The sequence below is a fragment of the Sander lucioperca genome, chromosome 22, assembly GCF_008315115.2.
Source record: "Sander lucioperca isolate FBNREF2018 chromosome 22, SLUC_FBN_1.2, whole genome shotgun sequence".
Taxonomy (NCBI): Eukaryota; Metazoa; Chordata; class Actinopteri; order Perciformes; family Percidae; genus Sander; species Sander lucioperca.
In genome coordinates this window covers 22,433,288-22,454,332 of record NC_050194.1, presented here as the reverse complement: position 1 = coordinate 22,454,332, position 21,045 = coordinate 22,433,288, and the positions used below count along the sequence as shown (strand labels likewise).

Sequence of the window (21,045 nt, the reverse complement as noted above, 5' to 3'; positions counted from 1 at the left end):
TTTTTGTTCTTTTTCAGTTTGTGTTTCTCTGTTCAAAATTGAAAAAAAAAAAAAAAGAAATGAACTGAGCTATATGTATTGACACAATAAAGTATACAAATAAAAAAGTAACATTTTGAGTTTAGGACTTTTACTTTTAATGAAGTATTTTTAGACTGTGGTGTTTCTACATTTACTTTACAAGTAAAGGATCTGAGTACTAAGTCCCTGAAGGTCCGGGTCCCTGAAGGTCCGGGTCCCTGGGACAGTTACCTGCTCAGTATTGCAGCTTTGACATACACAACGGCTTTTAAAAGATGTTAAACCCAACCTCATTCTGTCAATAATTCTGTATAATCAGTACTATAATGTATGTAACCTCTGTACTTGTGACACTATCCAGTTTATTACAAACTGTAAGACATACAGAGCGTGGAGTGTGACATGACCTACATTTAGACATTTTTCATTAACAGAAGAGACAAGAGATGTGCAAATAGTTTATTGGCGGATTGACAGTAGAGGGGATTTAATGTATACACTCTGTGACTGAGGAACAATTTGACAAGCATAGATATATTAAGAATTATTCTCTCTCTTGAGCATGAAAACGTGGACAATCAACGAAAGAACGTGGTTAAAAAAAAATCCTCAACCACACTCTCGCACACACGCGCGCGCACACACACACACACACACACACACACACAGGGAATAACTCAAAATAGACATTAACTCAAATCTGCACACACCACAAATGTCAAATCACCACATGTAAATTTCAGGAAAGTAAGTAATCATGTTTCATGAAGGCAATGTAATGAAATAAAATATACTTGGTTCCACTATGACAGTGAGGAATGTGTTGTTAGAGACATCTCAGTTTGGATTAGAGCTAAATGACAGTTGAATGAGGACACGTAAAGATGTAGGCAAGGGGTCGTTGAACCATGATGCAAAGCGGACATTTTCTACTGTGACTGTGCTAAGACCACGAGAACACGGCGCATCTCTAAAGCGTCTACCTGTCATGCAGGTGTCTCCTAAAAAGCAGTAGAAAACATCCGAGTCTGAACAGTGATCCGTTCGGACAGTTTTTGTATACATTCCACATGTCAACGTCTAAAATAACAGTACTCTGATACAGAAAAAAGATTGCATTGTTTAGGCAGATTTCACTACGATAATTGAGAAAAAAAAGTCTTAAAGATTTGTTGTTCTCACTACTTGCACTGCTGACCCTCAACGCCCACAATCTCCACCACCTACTGTAGCTGCAGTGGCTCCTCAGAACATTTCTATCTTTTATGACATTCAACAATATTAATATTTCATTGCTCTATTTGTGAGAAGAATCTAGCCAAGCCCTGGCAAAAGACAATAATTTTTCAGCGCCCAGGAAGCAGCTACAACAGCCATACAAACACTAAAAGATGAAGAGCTGAAATACACTTTTGTCCTTTTCTAAACTACAACTCCCAGCTCCCTTTGACCAACACATGAGGCTCTACGGCCCCAGGTAAACAAGGCATGGCAAAGGTTAACCACTATTCATAAAAACTCACAAGTGTGTATATGGTTGAATTTGTTAAGATGTTGATGCTAAATCAAAAAGGCAAAGGCAGGAGAAGCCATTCATTCCTTTCTCTCAAGTTTGAGAAATAAATGCTCCTCTTTCATTTTTCATTATTGTCTTATTATCGTTACTCTTGGTTCAAATAAACGATCCACCCTTTGGAACATCAATCAATTGCACAAATCATGAACAGGTTTTCTCCTTTTTACATAATTCAAACAAAATCTAGACACTGGAAAGGGTGATATATATGCAGGTCATAATCTAAATATTCTCTTTACATTATGTTTAAAAGTCAAATCAATTCTTATAGTAGCCTTTTTTTTTTACTCCACAGATTCCCCTTCTCTCAGTGCTTAGTGTTGACAGCTTTCTTCTGGCCGTCTTCGGCTATCTGCACCAGCTCGTTGACGGTGTGCAGAAGGCTGTAGCCGTGTTTCCTCAGCAGCCGCTGGTTCAGACGCTGGTCTCTGAAGCCCATCTCCAGCAGCATTGCCATCAGGGAAGGGTCCTGCCTGGTGGCTGGGTCGATGCCTCGCTGGAGGGGGAGCAACAGAGATGAGACTAACGATTATTCTCATTGTCGTTTGTTTGGTCTATAAAATGTTAGAAAATGGTGAAAAATGTCATTCAGTCTTTTCCATTTTAAAGTAACGCCAAAGCACTTTTCCTCTTCGGTCCCCCTACAAGTTGGAAGCGGAATTGTCCATTACCGTTCTCATTCGAACTACCCGATCTGGCAAACTTGCATAGTGCGGTTACAGCCGATAGAGGGCCGCAAAGTGAATGCAGAAGTACCGTTCACCCTATTACGAGTTGATGAACCACTGAAACATTATTTTAAGGTACAAAAGAATCTTTGGTGTTGCTTTAAATTTGGAATGTCTTGTTTTGTCCACAACTCAAAGCTATTCAGTTTACTATTGTAAGGTATTTTATTGTGTTACCTCTCAGTTGAAGGTTAAGAGGAAGTTACAGTAAACCATAAGAGCTTTTATTGTGACGGGAAAAAACGGAAGTGGACAAAGTGTTGTATTGACTGGCTGTAATTGTCATTTTAAACTCTGGTGGATTTCTGAGGACTATGGTTAACTGCTCCTCAGATCTCTGCAGGGTAAATCCAGACAGCTAGCTAGACTATCTGAGTTTTTTGACGCACGACTATTTGACAGCGGCTCCGTGCTTAGCGCCGCCCCTGACGACTGTGATTGGTTTAAAGAAATGCCAATAAACCAGAGCACCTTTTTCTCCCATCCCAGAATGCTGTGTGGAGTAGCCAGAATCTCCTCCGCTCTGCAGCGTGTGGATGGTCTGGCAAAGCAAGACTAAATAAAGTGAGACGTGCAGTGCCGTCGTGGTTCCGGCATTGGAAGCCTGTGTTTCTTTATTTTATAGTCAAACCTGAGTCTAGGCAATATAATAAACCCTCGGTTACATTGGTGGCAGCGGTGGGATATTTTCTCCATTGAGGCCCATCGTAAGTTTACTACATCGTTAGGCAGTCTGTCAAGTACAGTCAGTTAGCGTTAGCCACTGCTAACTCTAACTCTAACTGCTTAACTTTTTACAGTGTATAGCAGCACGAGTATTAGATTCCGCTCGTTGTGCCTCGGGCGTTTTCTCGTTCTAGTAAAAGTTAGAGAGGGTAGTAAGAGGAAAGAAGAAGAAACAACACAATGTGGAAGCTTGAAGGAGACCCGTTGGACTGCCGGAGCGTCGCGGGGACAGGCCATTCTCAAACAACGTCAGGATTGAACTCCCGCCACACTTCAACTGAGACGTACCACAATGAAATACCTTACACTATCACAGAGGAGTGAAGAAACTACAAACTATTCACATTTAAAAAGCTGGAACCTGATCATTTTTTTTTTTTTCATGAATAAATGACTCAAACCGATTAATCGGTTATTAAAAAAGTTGCCGATTAATTTAATAGTTGACAACTAATCGATTAATCGAATAATCCTTGCGGCTCTAAATCTTACCCACTTCTAGAAACGTAATCTTGTCACTATAACTGTAATATATTTGTTGCTATGCATGATGTTTAGACAGGGTTTCTGTGTGATGTACCTGTATTGAGCAGTTTGGTCCAGTGAAGAGAGCTTTATAAGCGGACGCTGCCACAGAAAGGGCGCCCTTGACAAGTCCCTCTGTGATGCCTCCTTGGCCCCTTGTATAAAGACAGGGATGTGGTTATGCTGGGTTACATAACAGCATTGCAGAGAACAATGTGTTCCAGTTAGACTTGTTTTAAACAAAAAGCACACAGGTTAGAAACCCCAAAAAAATGCAAGTTAAGAGGTGGATCACATTGCTTTATGATAATACAGACTCTTTGTTAGAAGTTATCATCAGAAAGATCAGGTTGTTATATAAGAAGATGATGACGACAGATAAACGCAGTCAACACAAAAGAGTAACTAAAGCAAGAGTTTCCTTCATAAAACGGAAACAACAAGTTTTACACTGAATTGCACCTTGGCTGCAAAGCGTTGCTGGGTCTGGGGTTATATGTCTCAAAGGCACTGGATGCTGAGCCTGCTGATCTTGACAAACCAGATGATACTGCAGAAAAGGGACACACACACACACACACACACACACACACACACACACACACACACACACACACAGTATTAGAGGAGGAACAGAGCATTCTGCTGAATCAACTGATCCTAAAAGCTTGAGTGCAATCTCACTTCCTGTATCCCAACAAAGGGCAAAATGTGTTTCCTTTCTGTGAGGCAACACTGAAGTTGAACATTCAAAGTACTAAAAAACAAGCTGTTATAGTATATTGATACTGGTGTGTGTGTGTGTGTGTGTGTGTGTGTGTTCTGAGCGAACTGATGCATGAATGGTAAACGTCTTATGTGCCATGAGTGCCAGTATGTACTATGATACTGTGATGTGCTTATGTCCAGTCATTCAAAAAGTAAAACTCACCATTTAGGTGGACCCTTGGTTGGTGTGGCTCATATGGGCCACAGGCTGGAGGACTGGGGTCCTCAGCCAGGTACAGTGCCTCAGACCTGAAACATACAGAAAATAATAGTAGTAGGAATTAAACCATAGACAAGCTGTAGCAGGGAGATACACATTTAAATGGACTGGGATCATTTCTAGGTACCCTTGTATTTAAAATTATAAATGTGAATATTTAATGGATACAATCAACAGTGCAAAAACAGCTGGAAATTGCATGATATTTTGGATGATATTGTCTTTTTCCTACATTTTGTTCTTCACATCTTGTTATTCACATTCTCACTGCAAGAAGACCCCGATATTCTCTTGCAAAAAACATCAACTCTTACTCTTATACTGGGGTTCCACTTCCCGGTGCTCACTCCAATTTTTGGCCTACTTCACTATGTGCATTGATACCAGACAAGTTTAGCAGGAAACGGGACACATTTCTAAGCACGAGAACATAAAACCTATCAGAAATACAGTTTAAATACACAAAATATATATACAAATATTAAGGCTGTCAATCGATTAAAATATTTAACCAATCGCATGATTGTCCATAGTTAACTCGCGATTAATTGCAAATGATTGGTACATTTTTATATCTGTTCTAAATGTACTTTAAAAGGTATGTTTTTCAAGCTTTTAACGCTCCAGTGGTATTTCAGACTCGACTACTCTGGTGGTAACTAAATTCACATCGACAGTACGTGCAAATTACTTCTGGAAGGGCTTTAAAAAACGCAACTTGCCATTCAAAAGACCCTTTTCTTTATCCATTTCTGCTCAAGGAGCTTTGTTTCTGCTAGCCATCCACAACGTCCCTGCTGCATCGTTTCCTGATTCCACAAACTACGGCGCAGCCCTAGGCCCAAATCACAGAACGCACGCGCGTTAATTGCGCGTCAGAAAAATGAGGAATTTGCTTGAATTCGTTATTAACATGTTCATTTTGACAGCCCGTTAAAAAAATATCCACAACATCACTGTTGAGATATTTGGAACAGTTTCTTTTAATGCATGCTGCAGGTTTCTGAACTGCACAGGGACCATTTGACTGATCTGACCTGGGTGAGTAGAGCGTTGGTGGAGGCAGCAGGGAGTCAGGCAGCACTGGTGGTGGCACCACTTCAGGGGTGAGCGTCACAGCGTCCAGGGTTTGGGAGGCGCACAGCATCTGGTTCACACTGCTGTGGGTGGGAGGGACCGCCAGAGGCCACGTGTTCACAGATGAATCCTCCGCGTCGACTATCTCCGCTTCGTCCTGCCTCTCTCTCAGCGGTGCCACCTCGCCTGGCTCAGAGTTGGAGTCTTCCTCCTCCTCTCCCTCCTGCTGTGTGTCCGGGTCGGCTGAGGTCACATCATCATCATCATCATCATCATCATCATCAGCAGCAGCATCAGGCTGCGACATGGCGGAGCTGTACATGGACTCGCCCAGAGGCCGGCTGGTGTCGAAGCAGTCCGGGAGGACAATGATGTAATCGTCACAGGAGGAGACTGAGGAAGTCTGGCTGCTGACCTGAGACACAGGAGGACAAGATGGAGACATTTATGGACTTTGATCCATGAGAACGACTACGCCAACAACTTCTAACTAGAGCTGGGTATCGTTCAAATATTTATATTTTATTTTTAGATACCGATCCCAATACCGTGACTTCAATACCGGCTCCTAAATTATAAATTTTTTCGATACCGATTTTATAAAACTAAAATAAATTACAGTATTACACATTACAGTACAAATCTTTTTATTTTTATTTTACAGCTCCTACTACGTCAGCCCTGTCTCTACGACGTGTGTAACGTTAGACAGCCAATCACAAACATTATTAGATCTTGGTGGAAGCATGCTGCATGCTTATTGGCACACTGACGCTGATGACATTTACTCCTTAGGGACTGAAATTGGGTATTGAATGACAAGGCATTTTTTCGATACTTGATAATACAGAGGCAATTCGGTCGGTGCCTATTGTATTTATTTTACAGTATTTACTGTTATGGTTTTGTCTTCTCTGGCATCGTCCCTTTGAGAATCATCATTTATCATTTATGAGCCGCTTTGTCCTATAAAACAGAAGTGTTAGCACAAAAAGGTTAAAAACCTCACCTCCTCCCAGTCTTCTCCTTTGGTTCCACCCTCCTCTTTCTCATCTTGACTGTCCCTCATGTTCTCCCTGTCATCCAGGACCATGACCTCTTCGTCCTCGTTATCATGATGTGAGCCGATATGCAGGTTTTCATTCGCTGGTTCCAGCAGAACTAAAACAAAACACAAAACAAACACACATACACACACACAAATGAGCATCTAAAAATCGCAGGTGAGGCTCAACGTATAATTACCACAACAGTCATGACATGGAACTGAAAACACATTAGTTTTAAGTAGGGGTGGGTATCGTTAAAAAATTCCCAATACTGGTACCCATACAAATACCATGACTTCGATACCGGTTCGACACCAATTTTATAAAACAAAAAGAAATGACAACATTACACATTTGGTTCAAATCTTTTTATTTATTTTCTCGCTCCTACTACGTGAGCTCTGTCTCTGTGCGTAACGTTAAGTTTTTCCTGCGTGTCTCTACGCCAATCCAAAACATTATTATGCATGCTGATTGGCTCACTGACACTGATGAGATTTACTCCTTAGGTATTGAAATTGGGTAACGAATGACGAGGCATTTTTCGATACTCAATACTTTAGAGGCGATTCGGTCGGAGCCTAAAATTCGGTACCCAGCCCTAGCTTTAAGATAAGTTAAATCAAGCAGTCCTCCTGTTTATTTATTTTTTAATTTAAAGTGACTATATGTAACTTTTAAATGTTTCTGTGTAATGTTCCATCTGATGATCATAAATGACCTGTAACAGCAAACGAGACTAACAGTGAAAAGAACGCTATTTTTATATCGTTTTTATTGATGCCCCTGGCCGGGTCCGAATTTCCCCGCAAAGTCACAAAATGATTTAGGTAGACGGCGCTACAGAGCACTTAGTCTGACGGGTCACAGATTTCAGCATAACACCGGAAAAGCCTGTGTTAGTGAGTATGCAGGTAAAAGGTAGCAGGAGATTTCTTTATGTAGGCCTAATTGTATTTTAATTTTATTTTAGAAGTTATGTGCTGTAGTGACGGCTGATACTGGGGCAGGACCATCACAGGAAAGAAGGAAATTAAACGAAGAACAACTAAAAGCTAAAAGGGAAAGTGAAAGACAGCGGGTGAAACCGAGTCACACTCGGCCGAGCTTTCAACAAATTATTCAAAAACGTCCCCGAATTGGCTCTCAGGTTTGTAATATGTCTATTTCATTCATAAAATAACTTTAATCCGGGCGATGTGGTTGTACGTCAGTAGCCGACATTAAATTACGTCCCCCTTCCATTTAGCGCGGACGTTTTATTCCTTTTAGTCCGTGTTTGTGTTGGCCTACTAGTTTCTATTCCCTTGTCCCCCTGTACCTGTGTAAAGCGTCCGTGGGTTTCATGAAATGTGCTATATTAATCTAAGCTATTATTACGTTGGTTCTACAACAATCTCTTAATTCTTTGGCTCGTGATACAGTGACAGTGATACCTGGTTTAGCTCACGATACGTCCAAAGTAGGCTAAGTTATAGTATGCAACACTTGAAATGCAACGATGCATCTGTAACGTATTCTCTTATTGAAAATGAATGATTATTTGTCTGAGCAAAACATTCATTGCAACTATATGATCTCCCGGTAACACTAACTCGGTAATACAGTGGGCAATAAAGCACTGTAAAGAAAAGACCTTTACGACAGCAGGTGTGGTAAAAAACACTACCGCTTTTGTCCAAAGCGGCCGCTAGAATCAACAAAAACTGAAAGCCACATATAGCCACTTTAAAGACATGTCAATGTATTCAACAGAAAAAAAATAAATGAGGGAAAATTGAGATGCCGAATTGGAAACAGATATAATCCTGGGAGTCATCCTCTCACCTGGCCTTGTCTCCTCTTCCTGGGTGATCTGGTTGAGGCCGGTGTTGAGAGGCACAGCTGAACTCTCAAGTCTAATGGCGCAGATCTCCTCATTTCTCTCTTGCACTGTCTCCATCTTCTCAGCCTCTACAGCTCTCTCGAAGCAAAAGCTGGTGCCCCGGGAAACAACTGAAACTAAATGGAATAAAAAAACAAAGTCAGAGTCCCTCATTATACAGCAACTTTTAAACACAAAAATATACTGTATTTCTTAACATAGGTTTGTTAGATTTTGGTCACAGTATATAATAACAGTAGGGCTGCGACTAATTATTTTCATTATCCTGCAGATTTTTATCTCGACCAAACGATTAAATCAGTTGGTCCATAAAATGTCTCAAAACAGTAAAACAAATGTCCATCCTTGATTCTCAAAGTGCAAGAACTTTAAATGTCTTTGTTTTGTCCAAAACCAAAAATACATTCACTTTAATATGATATAAAACAGAGAAAAGCAGGAAGCCTTCATATTTAAGAGGTTGAAAACAGCATTTTCTTCCATTTTTAATTCATTGATTATCAAAATACTTTGTAGATTATTTTTCTGTCGATAGACAAATCGATTAGTCAACTCATGTACGCGGCCCTAACTAATAATGAGTGTGATTGTGGGAGGCACAGTGGCTCCTCACCCTGTGGTTTGTGGCTGCCGTGCTGGGCTCTGCGCAGGGGTCTGTGATCAGGGGCCTCCTCTAAGGCGAGGGAGCGGATGACCGTCTCGCAGAGGAACTGGGCTCCGCTGATCTCCTCCTCCCTGTCCTCCTCCCGGGTCACAGGCTCCAGCAGCTCCGTCTGCTGCCTCAGTTTCACTCCTAGGCATATATTAAAAGAATAATCCACTGACAGGTTCTGGTTTTGTTCCATCCTCCGGCATACCACACCGGGAGCGTCTCGGCTGCCCGACTCGCAGATTTTATTGTCTCTACTTTGTACTTTACAGAACAATCACGTGTTTATTAAGCTAGTGTCTACCTTCCACTCCAAGCACTCCTGTAATTAAACTCCACGCTTTCTCTTTTCTGGTGTTATCCTTAAAAAAGATCTGTGATGTCGTATTATTTGGCCTCTGGTTGCGCACTCAAAATCCTGGCGCGCCAGCGAGATCTACGTCATTTTGACATCACATTGGCACGCGCCAGCTCGCTACGGCGACTGTAAAACGGCCCTTACGCTAGCAGTGGCTAATGAAGCCTCGAGCCGCTAGCCTCAAAATACAAATCTCTTGGAGTTCCCAGTTCAAATTTAGCTCAACAGTTCAAAAAACCATCTCCAGTGAGAGTTACATTTACATAAATGTGCTTAAAAGAGGTTTCTGCTTAAATGATACGCAATATTTTTGCCTTGATTTTTTTTTCTCACTTGAGTTGCATCTTCTTGTCAAGGAACAGCCAACATCACATTCATACTAAGCACACACTGTAATCTGGAGGTTTTTTTTAGTACACAACTGGTCTTACCAAAAAGTTTTCGGACCCCTGTGACTTCTGCGTCTTCTTTCATCTGGGAAAAGATGGCCTTCTCCAACACTGGTGCATCATGGGGCAGAGGAGATATGCAGGGAGTCAAATCTACAAATTAGGTAGGAGAAACACAACACAGTTTAACCACTTAAGACTTGAAAACTAGAGAAATGTATTCAGGCCATCATGTTTCCTACAAAAGCCAAGGCAATTTTGGACGTTGCATAAGAAACTATTTCGGTTAAATCGTTTTCTCCAGTGTTTAAAGCGTCATATATTACTTACCCACAGGAGTGTTGTTAGGAACCTTCTCCAACTCTTGCACAATATTTATATCCAGCAACTCAAATGACAGTAGATCCTGAAAAAAAACATGCAGGGAGTATGAAGGATGTTCAGCTGATCACTGATCAATCTACGGTATGTTTGTGCTGTCACAGAACAAAGCAGGAGTATTGACTGAAACTACATGTTTCAGGTAGCTGAATGTCAGATCTTTCGGAGCGTGCACCTGTGCAGTGAGGAGGTCGACTGAGGGGAAGTAGTAGTCCTCGTGGTTCAGGTCTACAAACAAGCCAGGGTCGCTGTCCCTGGCCCTAACCTCCTCCTTCTCCACTGGCCTCACCTCTTCCTTCTGAAGCACACAAGAATGGCATCATGAGTAACACTACAGGGTGCATACAAAGATGAGTTCCACCGTAAAATCTTTTAAGAGTAAGACACAAGTACAGCGTCCCAATGGATTTAAGGATTCCAGTATTATTATGGATGATCCGTTTTTTTCAAATCCTAATCACACCTGTTCACATTAACTGTTTCCTTTATTACCCAGGAACCACACAGACTGCAATACATTTTTTATACTGCCATATTCATGTTGAACTTTGAATTAGAGCTGGGCAATATGGAAAAAAATCAAAATGTCTAGATATTTTTGACCAAATACCTGAATATCGATATTGCGGCGATATCGTAGGGTTGACAATTTGTGCTTACAAAAAATATTTTTGATAAATAATCATCATTAATGTGTATATAATAACTAAGTGGGTAAAGGCAAATAATAGAAAAGCTGAACAGTCTGGTAAGTTCAAAAAATTAAATCATTTTTACTGTAGTTACACAAATACAAATTACGATATGTGTGGAGCACTTCCACCCATCACATATCACAGATCATTTGTATTTGTGCTGGCATTTATGTCTTCCTAGGGCTGGGCAATATATCGATATTATATCGATATCGTGATATGAGACTAGATATCTGGATAGATTGCCCAGCCCTACTTTGAATTTGACCTAATTTAGATCTAGGTATTTAAATTACTTTAAAAAATCTGGAAAAGGCATTTGTGGTGGAAGAAGTACTCCGATCCTTTAGGGTTCATTCAGACTAAATCAGGCGGTCTGGCGATTCGCCCCAGGGTTCTGCGACGGTGGGAGTGTCACTTAAAAGGCCCATTTGTGTGACGTCCTGTTGCGTTCTTTAATTTTTACTTCACAATTATTGTTTCCCGTCAGATCGTTTATAGATCTCGACATTCCCGACTGCATTTGAAGGCAGCTTCATTTCACAGCGAAAGAGAGAAAGACGGAGCAACTCTGCTTTGTTGATGCAGGAAAAGTAAACTGTTACACAAACTCCTGGGCAGTTAAGTGCTTGTGTTTCGTTTTTTTTACCCCCATAGTGTTTTAAAACTTTCTCGTGGCAGCGATAGAGGCAGTGATGTTTACTGTACGGGACTCCCACACCGCCTCAAAACGGACTGACAAGTCTGATCGGCGGTTACATGATTGGCCACTGCAGGGTGACGTCGGGTTGTTTTTCTCTAAAAGTTACATGTGTCTCAACTTTTTTGCTGTAGGCCGCTGTGGGTTTTTTCAGCTCCCTCCTGCAGCTCCCACCGCCGCAGCCTAAACGCACTACCCCCATTCAAAATGAACGGAAATACTTGCGTTTTCGTCAGACCGCCTGACAACTGCTGCAGTCTATGTGAACGCAGCCTTACTTAAATAAAAGTATCAATGCAACAAGTAAAAGTCCTGCATTCAAAATCTTACTTACAAAGAAGTATAGAAGTATTATCAAAACTAAAAGTACTTGCTATGCAGTATAATGTCCCATAATTAGATTGTTCATATGTGTAAGCAGTGTTTTTACTGTTGTAGCTGGTTGGGGTGGAGACCGTTTTAACTTTAAGATACAGTCAGGTTGTTTTGTCCAGTGGTTCCCAACCTAAGGGTCGGGTCCCTTAAAAGGCTCACCAGATAAATCTGAGGGGTCATGACATGATTAATGGTAGAGGAAAGAAAGTTCTGTTTTCATGTCTCTAATCTTTGCTTTTTTGTGAAATATTGGATAATTTTACCTCTTTGGGCCTTAAAGAGTTGAAACAATCGGAGAGGGAAAATCCCTCTTTGGTAGAACGGCTGACAACTCATCTGAAATGTGACAAGGGGCCTAAGCAGACACCTTTTTTTGTAAGTCCCAAGCCAAGTGGTTTGGAATTTGTGGTTTAATCTCAACATTGTTCTGTATTTTAAAAGCTTATCTAAGTTTTTTTTCGTAATGCAAAAACTTACTCTGCAAAGTAACTAGTAATTATATCTGTCAAATAAATGTAGTGCAGAAAGAAAATACATTATTTCCCTTTTGAAATGTAGTGGAGCAGAAGTATAAAGTAACATAAAATGGATATACTCAAGTAAAGTACAGGTACAAGTACTTGAGTAAATCTACTTTCCATCGCTGATCAAGTATCACAAATAATGCCATAATCTAGATGTGCATGTCAACAGCTGATGTTCTCACTGCAGCAGTACAGGGTGTCATTGGATATCAGACTTGCCAGTCGTTTGCTCTGATGCCCGAGTGTGTTGCGGCCGTCGCCGGGGTCGACCACGATGCTGCACCAGACACGCGGGCCAAACTGACACCCGCAGTGCGCCAGCCGCCAGTGGGAGGTGTACATCCCCTCCATCACAGGAGCGACAAAGGCCACACTGACCACTCCCACTTGTCCGGGCAGCAGCAAGGGGACCGGCATCTCCCTCTTCTCCTCTGATGCCAGGCCGAGGTTTCCCCACATGAACACTAGCTGGGTGCACGTACACACATACACAAAACACAAAATAGGAATACACATGCGAAAAAGCACAAAGACGAGAGCATGCAGCCAAAGTCACACAGCAGAAAAATAATATTTGCTCAAGTGAGGGACGGAGACACACACACACACACACACACACACACACACACACACACACACACACACACACACACACACACTTAAAAACCATAAAACAGATTTAACTGAATTAAAATAATAAACATCTCAGACAGAAAAGGCATTAGTAGTATTAGGCTGGGTAAGAAATCTTAGCTAGTGTTAGTGGATAAGAAGTAGGCAATGAGCTGAGTGGGGACTCAAAGTGGAAGTGAAGCAGGGGGACAAGAGAGAGTGGGGCTGTCCTCTCGGCGGGTGGGAGGGGTACCTTAGTCTCTGAGGTCCAGCTGATAGTGCCCGAGTTCCTCATCTTCCAGTATTTGATGAACTTGGTACCAGGCTCCAGACGGGTGCCGTCCGGCAGATTTTCGTCCAGAAACAAGGCAGCCATAGTAGGAACCAAGGACGTGTGCGAGACCCCGGGACTCCTAGTTTCAAGTGTACAGAGCATTGTTGAAAATAGCCCTGGTTTCTTATAATACCCATCTCTTTTGTTCTCTACGAAACAAAAAAAGCAGGACCCCAGATTTTTTTTTTGCAGCTCAAAAGCAATTTTTCTTAGAAAATCTATGAAGCAGCAGCAGCAGTTTTCACATTGAGGTAGTTCCAACATTTTCCACCACCCCAGAGCAGCCAGCGATACACTCATACAGACTAGATTACAAAGATGGCATATTTTGATTTCTTTTCTCGGAAAAAAAGACTTTATTGCATCCATGCTGGGTTTGAGGTACCCAGCACTGGCGGACGCCCTTCCGAGGTGGCGCTTACTCTGGACTGGAGGCCTGGGGATCAGGGGCCGGGGCAGGGATGGAACCTTGGGCTGGGGCTGGACCTGAGGCTGTTTCTGAGGCAGCGGGGGGGGGCAGGGCTGGGACCTGGGTGGAGGCGGAGGCCATGTTTGTCAGGTTGGCTCTGCCTGAGGTAGACGGCCCACTCCACTGCAGCCCCCTCTTCTCCAGTCTCAGTTTCTTCTTGATTTCCTTCACTTCAGCTCTTAGCTGCCTCCTTTCAGCTTTGAGGCGCTGTCGCTCGGCCTTGCGCACTGTCCTGTCTCCTCGCCTTGGGAACCTGGTTTGAAATGTCATCAGGAACACCTATTTGTTGACTATCAAGAGTTTATTTTCCAAGAACAAAACACATACACACTCATAATGCATTATTTTCAGTAATCTAGCTGCTAACACATTTTGCAGTCCTGCTTTGCATCTATTCATATTTATGTTTTCCTCCAATAAAGCAGAAGAAGTGATAGCAAAAAGGGCTAGCACTGTTGCAAGTAACAATGTCTTATTGTTTCAAGAAGTGGGAAGATTGATCCTCGCTCTTGGGGGTTTACCTCAACTCTCCCGACATTCCATGCTCAGGGATGGAGAGAGGTGTCTTGGTTCTCACGAGGTTGTGGCTGGGGTCATGGCTATGTCTGCACATCTCACACAGGATGCAGGACGGGCACACACTGCCAGGGAACAAGCCAACAAAAACATCAATATCATAAAGCCGCACAGAACACGCGAGAAAAAAAGTATCTCACAGAAAAAGAACAAACTCATGAAAGACACAAAAGGTCTAAAGTGCCGTCTCTCCAGGAACTGTACGCCTCCAGGACGCCGAGGCGGGCAGAAAAGATTGTAGCTCACGATCACTTTCACCCCGGACACAAACTGTTTGACCCCCTCCCCTTCTGGCAGGAGGCTGCAGTCCATCAGGACCAAAACATCATGCCACAAAAACAGTTTCTTCCCCTCAGTGGGGCCCCGGAACCCCACTGACTGACACCTTAATCCTATATCCTGTCCCCTGCACATTCTATATATCCTAAACTTCTGCACATCCCTCTACATTTTTGGACATTCTGCACTAACCCAATTAATGCTAACTAGTACAAACAGAGTTTGGAAAAACTGCTTTTTGTTACAGTGCTCCAACTTCATGGAAAGAGTTACAAAATCAGCTAAAATTGCAGGATTTAATTTCACAAACTGAATTCAAGTCCCGCCTACATCAACTATATCAACATGTTTGCGCTTGTCTTTAAAATGTGATTTTCTGTTTTTATTTTCTTATTTATTATTCATGTCCATCCCTGTCTGTCTTATTATTGCCGTTATTTATTGTATGTTAAAGTGTATTTTTATGTGCTGCCTTCTTGGCCAGGGCTCACTTGTAAAAGAGATTTTAATCTCAATGTGATTTTTCCCTGGTAAAATAAAGGTTAAATAAAAAAAAAAAGTTACATGTATGTATGTATGTATGTATGTATGTATGTATGTATGTATGTATGTATGTATGTATGTGTTATTTGTTTCTGTATTTACTGTTTGTTTATATTATTGTTTTTATGTATGCACCTTCAACCAAGACAAATTCCTAGTAAGCTCTACTTACCTGGCATGTGACATGTTTAAAGCATCACCGCTGTCACTTATTGATTCATCAGGTGAAACATTTTCAGAATTTGAAAAAACGTGTGCCATGCTAAATCAAATTCTGTATCTTACATAAGCCACTTAGTTACCCATTTCCCTCACAATACTTGTTATTATATTAAAATGTTTCCCATGCCTACCTGCACTTGTAGGCCCCTTCAGAGGTGAGTTTGTTGCAGCTGCTGCAGTTCGGGGTGTAGCCAAGGGATCCAGTTGAGGTGGAGGGGCCTGGCCTGGGCCCTATGGGGCCGCCACTAGCTCCACTGGCCTCAAGGGGCCCATCAGATGATTTGTGGGTACAACACTGTCCAGAAAAGTCATTGCACATCCTTTCCACCACCTCTTTCACCACCTCATCTTTAAACTATGAAAACAAGAGTTTGATTTATGTAAGTAGAAGCTAAACATGACCTTTTGGTCAGAGACAACAATATTAATAATGCATCTTAAACATAACAAGTCAAAACAAATCAAAAATCATTATTTTACCTTCTCCATGTACGATCTAAACCACATGGGAGGGGGGTCATCTTCTGGCTTGTTCCCCTTGTTGTCCTTTACTGTGACCTGTAACAAAATACATCAGGTTGTCACATATGCTAAGTTCAATGATCTTACATATTTGAGTTGAGCTTGATTTTAATATTTAGACACAAACTGACTGTTTCACTTCCACAAATCCTGTAAGATTTCAATCATTGCTAGATAAACACATATGGCAATGGAAGACTGGTATCTGACCTAAAGATAAGTTGATCTGAGGCAACAACCACATCCAAATTACATCAGAAATTACAACACAAGAGCCGATAAACAGTTGTTGACACTTGTGCCAAGTAGAACGTAGATTTACGGTGGCTCATTAATGCCAAAAACACTGTAAACACTGAACATGTGAGAGTGTATATGAAGAAGAAAGTGGAGGAAGAGGAGGAGAATCCATTTGGTTCCTTACAGCGTCTCGCTCTGGGGTGACCTGTGTGCCTTTATCCACCGTTTTGACCCTTGATGGATAAGGAGGAGCAGGCCGGAGGTCTCCTTTCAGCTCCTTCACCTCCGTCTTCAGTGGGCCTCCACAGGCCTGCCCTTTCATCTTGTACACGTTCATGTGCAACTGGTTCCCCTGCTTCTCAGCGCTCTGTGTGGGGAATGCAAACATTAAACACATACAAAACTGACACAAAACAATGTAAGATAATACTATTGCTTTCCTCTGTGCATTCTGTACAACTACAACTATATGAATGCTGCCACACTGGAACAATTACATATTTGTAAGTACAGTCACAGAGTACATATTGTATGTATGAGGTCATATTTTCTTGTGTGGGTAGAAAGTATTTACTTTTCTATCTTCATTCATTGACTGAGTTCTACTGCCACTACAATGTCCACTAAAGTTTCTGATATCCTGCATCCTCTCTGCACTTCTGTAATGACATGGACGTGTTAATGTAATTAACTTGTTGACTGTTATGTGCCGTTAAATGTAATCCTGTCTTCACTATTCGAAAGAATTCCAGCAGTGTCCCAGTACCTTGATTGCTTCTTCATATTCATCTGAAATAAAAACAAATCAACAGTAAGTTGCATAGTAACTAATTACTTGCACTGTGCCCATATGATATGTAGAGTAAAAAATATTCCACTTTTTTTTTTTATTGTTTATTCTATTGCATATATTTTTGCTCCTATCCATCCATCAATCTATCCATTTTTTTTATTTAAAATGTTCTATTTCAAATGCATACATTAATTAAGATAAACAAATAAAAAAGTATTTTTCTCACCTTGACTGTTTATGCAAATCTGAAATAAAAGTGAGGTCAGAATGAGTCAATGTACTTACACCCAACCAAAACATCATTATATTATTTTTGCAATGAATGTAAAAAGCAGAGGTGGTAGAAGAAGTTAGTGCATAAACTAAAGGTTATGAACTTATTTTTTAAAATACAAAAATGTTAAATTATCTGGTTATCCTATCTGTATTGGCTGAAACAAAATCCATATCGTTCATCCCTACAAATAAATGTAGTGGAGTAAAAGTACTATATTGGCTTCCAAAATGTAGATGTATAAAGTAGCATAAAATAGAAATACTCAAAGTACAAGTACTTCTAAATCGTACTTAAGTACAGTACTTAGTAGAGTAAATGTACTAAAAACGCACACACATTTACATACACTCCCTTACCTCTTCATTATCCTCATCGAAGTATTTGACTTGAAAGTGGTTGATCCCAAAAGACGCTTTGATCTGAAATATAATTTCAAAGAGTTGACTATCAAATTCACAGCAAACATTATGTTCTTAAACAAAAATAAAAACTCCCTTCCGTGTTTTGAGAAACATCAATAATGGCATGTTGAAAATTAGCTCTACAGTACAGCTAGCTACTGTACAAACGCATTATAGCAAATTCTTGCGTATTTATTGACGCCATCTTAAAAAATTTGCACTTGTGTACATTTTGTCGCAACAGTATCGACTGTCCTTCAGGTGGTCTATTGTTTACGTGTCTAGGCCATGTCTGGGCCTTTGCTTTTCACCAAACTGCGCCAGCGTTTAGCCAACACGCTCAGCTAGCAGCTTACCCAGGCTTCAACGGACTCCCACTCCAGTTTGTCCAAATCCTGAGCCAGAAATCTCTTCACATTTCCCCGGAAATTGACTTTAATCGTAACAGGCAGCCCCATGTCAGCCGTTTATGAGCATATAATGGCTATCATTTGCGGTGACGCCGGCCTATTTGATCCCTATTGCCCTCGACTGTCTTTTCTTGTTTACATCGTCAGCTGCGTCTAGAAAAATACGGTGACGTTTTCGCGCAGGCGCAGTTGAAACCTTTTTTTTTCTTCAAATAAACAATGATCCTTTACTTACGTTTTTAACCGGATACATAAGAAAAGACACATGAAAGCAAAAAATAAGAAAAACATAAATTAAACAAAATAAAGTCATACAAAACATGACAAGGGTCAGCAAAGAATAAAAAATAAATTAAGTGAATAGGGAGCACAATCTTACAGTTTTAAGAGCTTAATAGTTTTATGCCGAAGTTATTGTCTTAATATATAATGTTAGCACCATTTATTGAACACATTAAATTAAAGTGAGGTCTTACTTCACATTGATTTTAATGAATGTAAAGCTTTACAAAAAATATTATGAGATTAATAAGAAAATGTTCTTTCTCATATATAGCAAAAAAAAAAACAACAACAAAAAACACATTTTTCCAGTAAAAGTTCAAAATGACAGGTAATATTATGCAAGATAAATCTACAAATATCTCAGGTCAAAACCTTTTTTTTCTTCTCCTCCTGTCCGTGGATGTCGCGTGTCAACGACGTCATCTTTAAGCTCACAAAGTGTGGCTAGGTAATAAGCCACACACACACACATTTACAGGTGAATTTAATGCTGTTGGGACAATCGCTCTTCGCCTATTTGATCACATAAGATGTCTTCACTCCTCAAGGTGGACAATGAAATTAAAACCAAGGTAAGGTTGTGTGTTTTGGAAACCCCAGCTGAGGTTATACGACGTGTTGTTGCCATTTGCTTGCTAGCATGTTAGCCACGTTTTTGTAGCATGATGTGAGAGCCATGATAAGGGCCAGGCTAATATAGCGGCTAGCTTACACCGGCTTGTTTCCCGCCTGTTACAACACACCTGTCAAACCTCCCAAAAGGTGCTGTGTCACAGTGACGTTAAGCTTCGTGTAGGTGTGAATGGAAGTTAACGTTGCAGCGCTGTTTGGATCAATACAAGTTACTATTGGAAGAGCACATGCACAAAAAAGGCCTTAGCTACCAAGTTAGCCAATTCATCAAGCTACCGTTGTCATACCTGAGACATGTTATGGTGTTATAGCTTTTAACATTTATACTGACACACTAGCTACATTTATAGAGTCCACGGTGGTAGCTTAATAACAGTGGTGGTATTCAGAAAATTTACTTCAGGGAAAGTGCTGATACAACAATACTCCACTACAAGTAAAAGTCCTGCATTCAAAACCTTATATTAGGTTAAAGTATGTATCAGCAAAACTTACTTTAGTATTCATTGTGCAGTACAATGTTCCCGCCGTGTTTTCCTATTATATATGAAGTTTACTTGCTGCATTAATGTGTATTTTGTATTTTCATACTGTAGATGTTTAAGGTTGTGCTAATTTTAACTCCCATATACTGTTGGGTAGTTTAATCTACAGATAAACTGTCCTGTGGGAACCACGTATTTCTAAAAAGTCAATTGTTTATGGTGTCCGAGAAACAGCCCTGTTTTCAGCTCTGTGATGATGCATTTTCCAGCTTATCCAAGAGGCATTTTAAATACTTTATTTAGCTTGTAAGGGTGGAGATTTTTATCACAAACTGAACAGGATGAGGATGGAAAACTGTCATCTGAAAAGTGACTAAGCTGTCAGACAAATGTAGTGGTAAAAAAGTAAAATATATCCCTCTGAGATGTAGTGGAGTGGAAGTACAAAGTTGAAAACATGGAAATACTCAAGTAAAGTACAAGTACCTCGAATTTGTACTTAGGTACAGTACTTGAATAAATGTCCTTACGGACAGTGGTTACTTTCCACCACTGCTAAATAAACCCACTTCAAGTCTAATTAAACGTATGTCTGCAACTTCGTTTAGCCAGGCTAAATAAGTGGATTTACATATGGACTGTTGCAGTCGGTCTGATATTTGGACTCTTGTCTTATGTGTTTGCAGGTTGATGCTTTCAGGGAACGTATCACTTCAGAGGTAAGTATCATGCAACATGTAGCAAACACAGCTATCAAAACTTTTTTTGATTTCCAAGCAACTAAAAGTTAGCTTTTTTTTTTTCAGGCAGAGGATCTAGTTGCAAATTTTTTCCCAAAGAAGTTGCTGGAACTTGATCACTTCTTAAAGGTATGTTACATGTTCATTTAACTAAACACACACTGCATCGTCTAAGATCTGTGTACATCTTGGTTAGGAGTGTGCAATATATAGATCTCTCACAGTATATGTAGTTTTATACACTATGTATCACGATAAAGTAAACTTTATGAGAAATCAGTTGATAAACTGTTAATGGATAGAGTTATTTCTCGACCATTTTGGGTTAAAAGTTGTTTCATGGACGGAAAGTGTTTAGTACATCTGCAATATCGTGAAAATTCCAGCTGCTTGAAAAGATCATGTTATCATTGTTATGAATTTTGTGGTGAGTGTTTTGCCTAGTGATGGCGAGAAGCCTCATGAAGCATTGAAGCTTTCCAGCAAAGTGGTTCGCAAAAGGATTCATGAGGCTTCAATAGCTCAAAATACCACCTGTTGGTCAAAGAGTGTAAAACAGGCAGATAATGTTACAGATG

General features: G+C 40.7%; 2 protein-coding genes across 7 annotated transcripts in view; one reads left to right on the top strand and one right to left on the bottom strand.

Annotated features, from left to right (window-relative positions):
* Positions 1-465: 465 nt before the first annotated feature.
* nbr1a (NBR1 autophagy cargo receptor a) lies at positions 466-18,517 on the bottom strand. Of its 6 annotated transcripts, XM_035997246.1 has the most exons (23): positions 18,271-18,517; positions 17,870-17,932; positions 17,463-17,481; positions 17,210-17,232; positions 16,628-16,810; positions 16,162-16,239; positions 15,813-16,036; positions 14,583-14,702; positions 14,015-14,314; positions 13,512-13,671; positions 12,866-13,114; positions 10,528-10,650; positions 10,302-10,377; positions 10,014-10,124; positions 9,189-9,368; positions 8,518-8,691; positions 6,651-6,802; positions 5,602-6,056; positions 4,508-4,593; positions 4,039-4,126; positions 3,632-3,731; positions 1,902-2,093; positions 466-1,847 (listed from the first exon to the last, which is right to left on the bottom strand). In XM_035997246.1, the coding sequence occupies exons 1-22, from the start codon at positions 18,370-18,372 to the stop codon at positions 1,905-1,907; spliced, it is 3,255 nt and encodes a 1,084-aa protein (XP_035853139.1). In that variant the 5' UTR covers positions 18,373-18,517; the 3' UTR covers positions 466-1,847; positions 1,902-1,904. The 6 variants fall into 6 exon arrangements, with proteins under 6 accessions (XP_035853139.1, XP_035853138.1, XP_031170753.1 ...); XM_035997245.1 differs by having other exon boundaries at positions 466-2,093; XM_031314893.2 differs by having other exon boundaries at positions 466-2,093; positions 8,518-8,685.
* A 472-nt stretch (positions 18,518-18,989) lies between these two features.
* Positions 18,990-21,045, top strand: part of psme3 (proteasome activator subunit 3) — an 8,349-nt gene continuing 6,293 nt past the window's right edge. Inside the window, exons 1-3 of the mRNA XM_031315747.2 lie at positions 18,990-19,181; positions 20,414-20,446; positions 20,534-20,596. Coding sequence (XP_031171607.1) covers positions 19,140-19,181; positions 20,414-20,446; positions 20,534-20,596 — 138 coding nt within the window. The 5' untranslated portion in view covers positions 18,990-19,139. The remainder of the gene's footprint in view (positions 19,182-20,413; positions 20,447-20,533; positions 20,597-21,045) is intronic.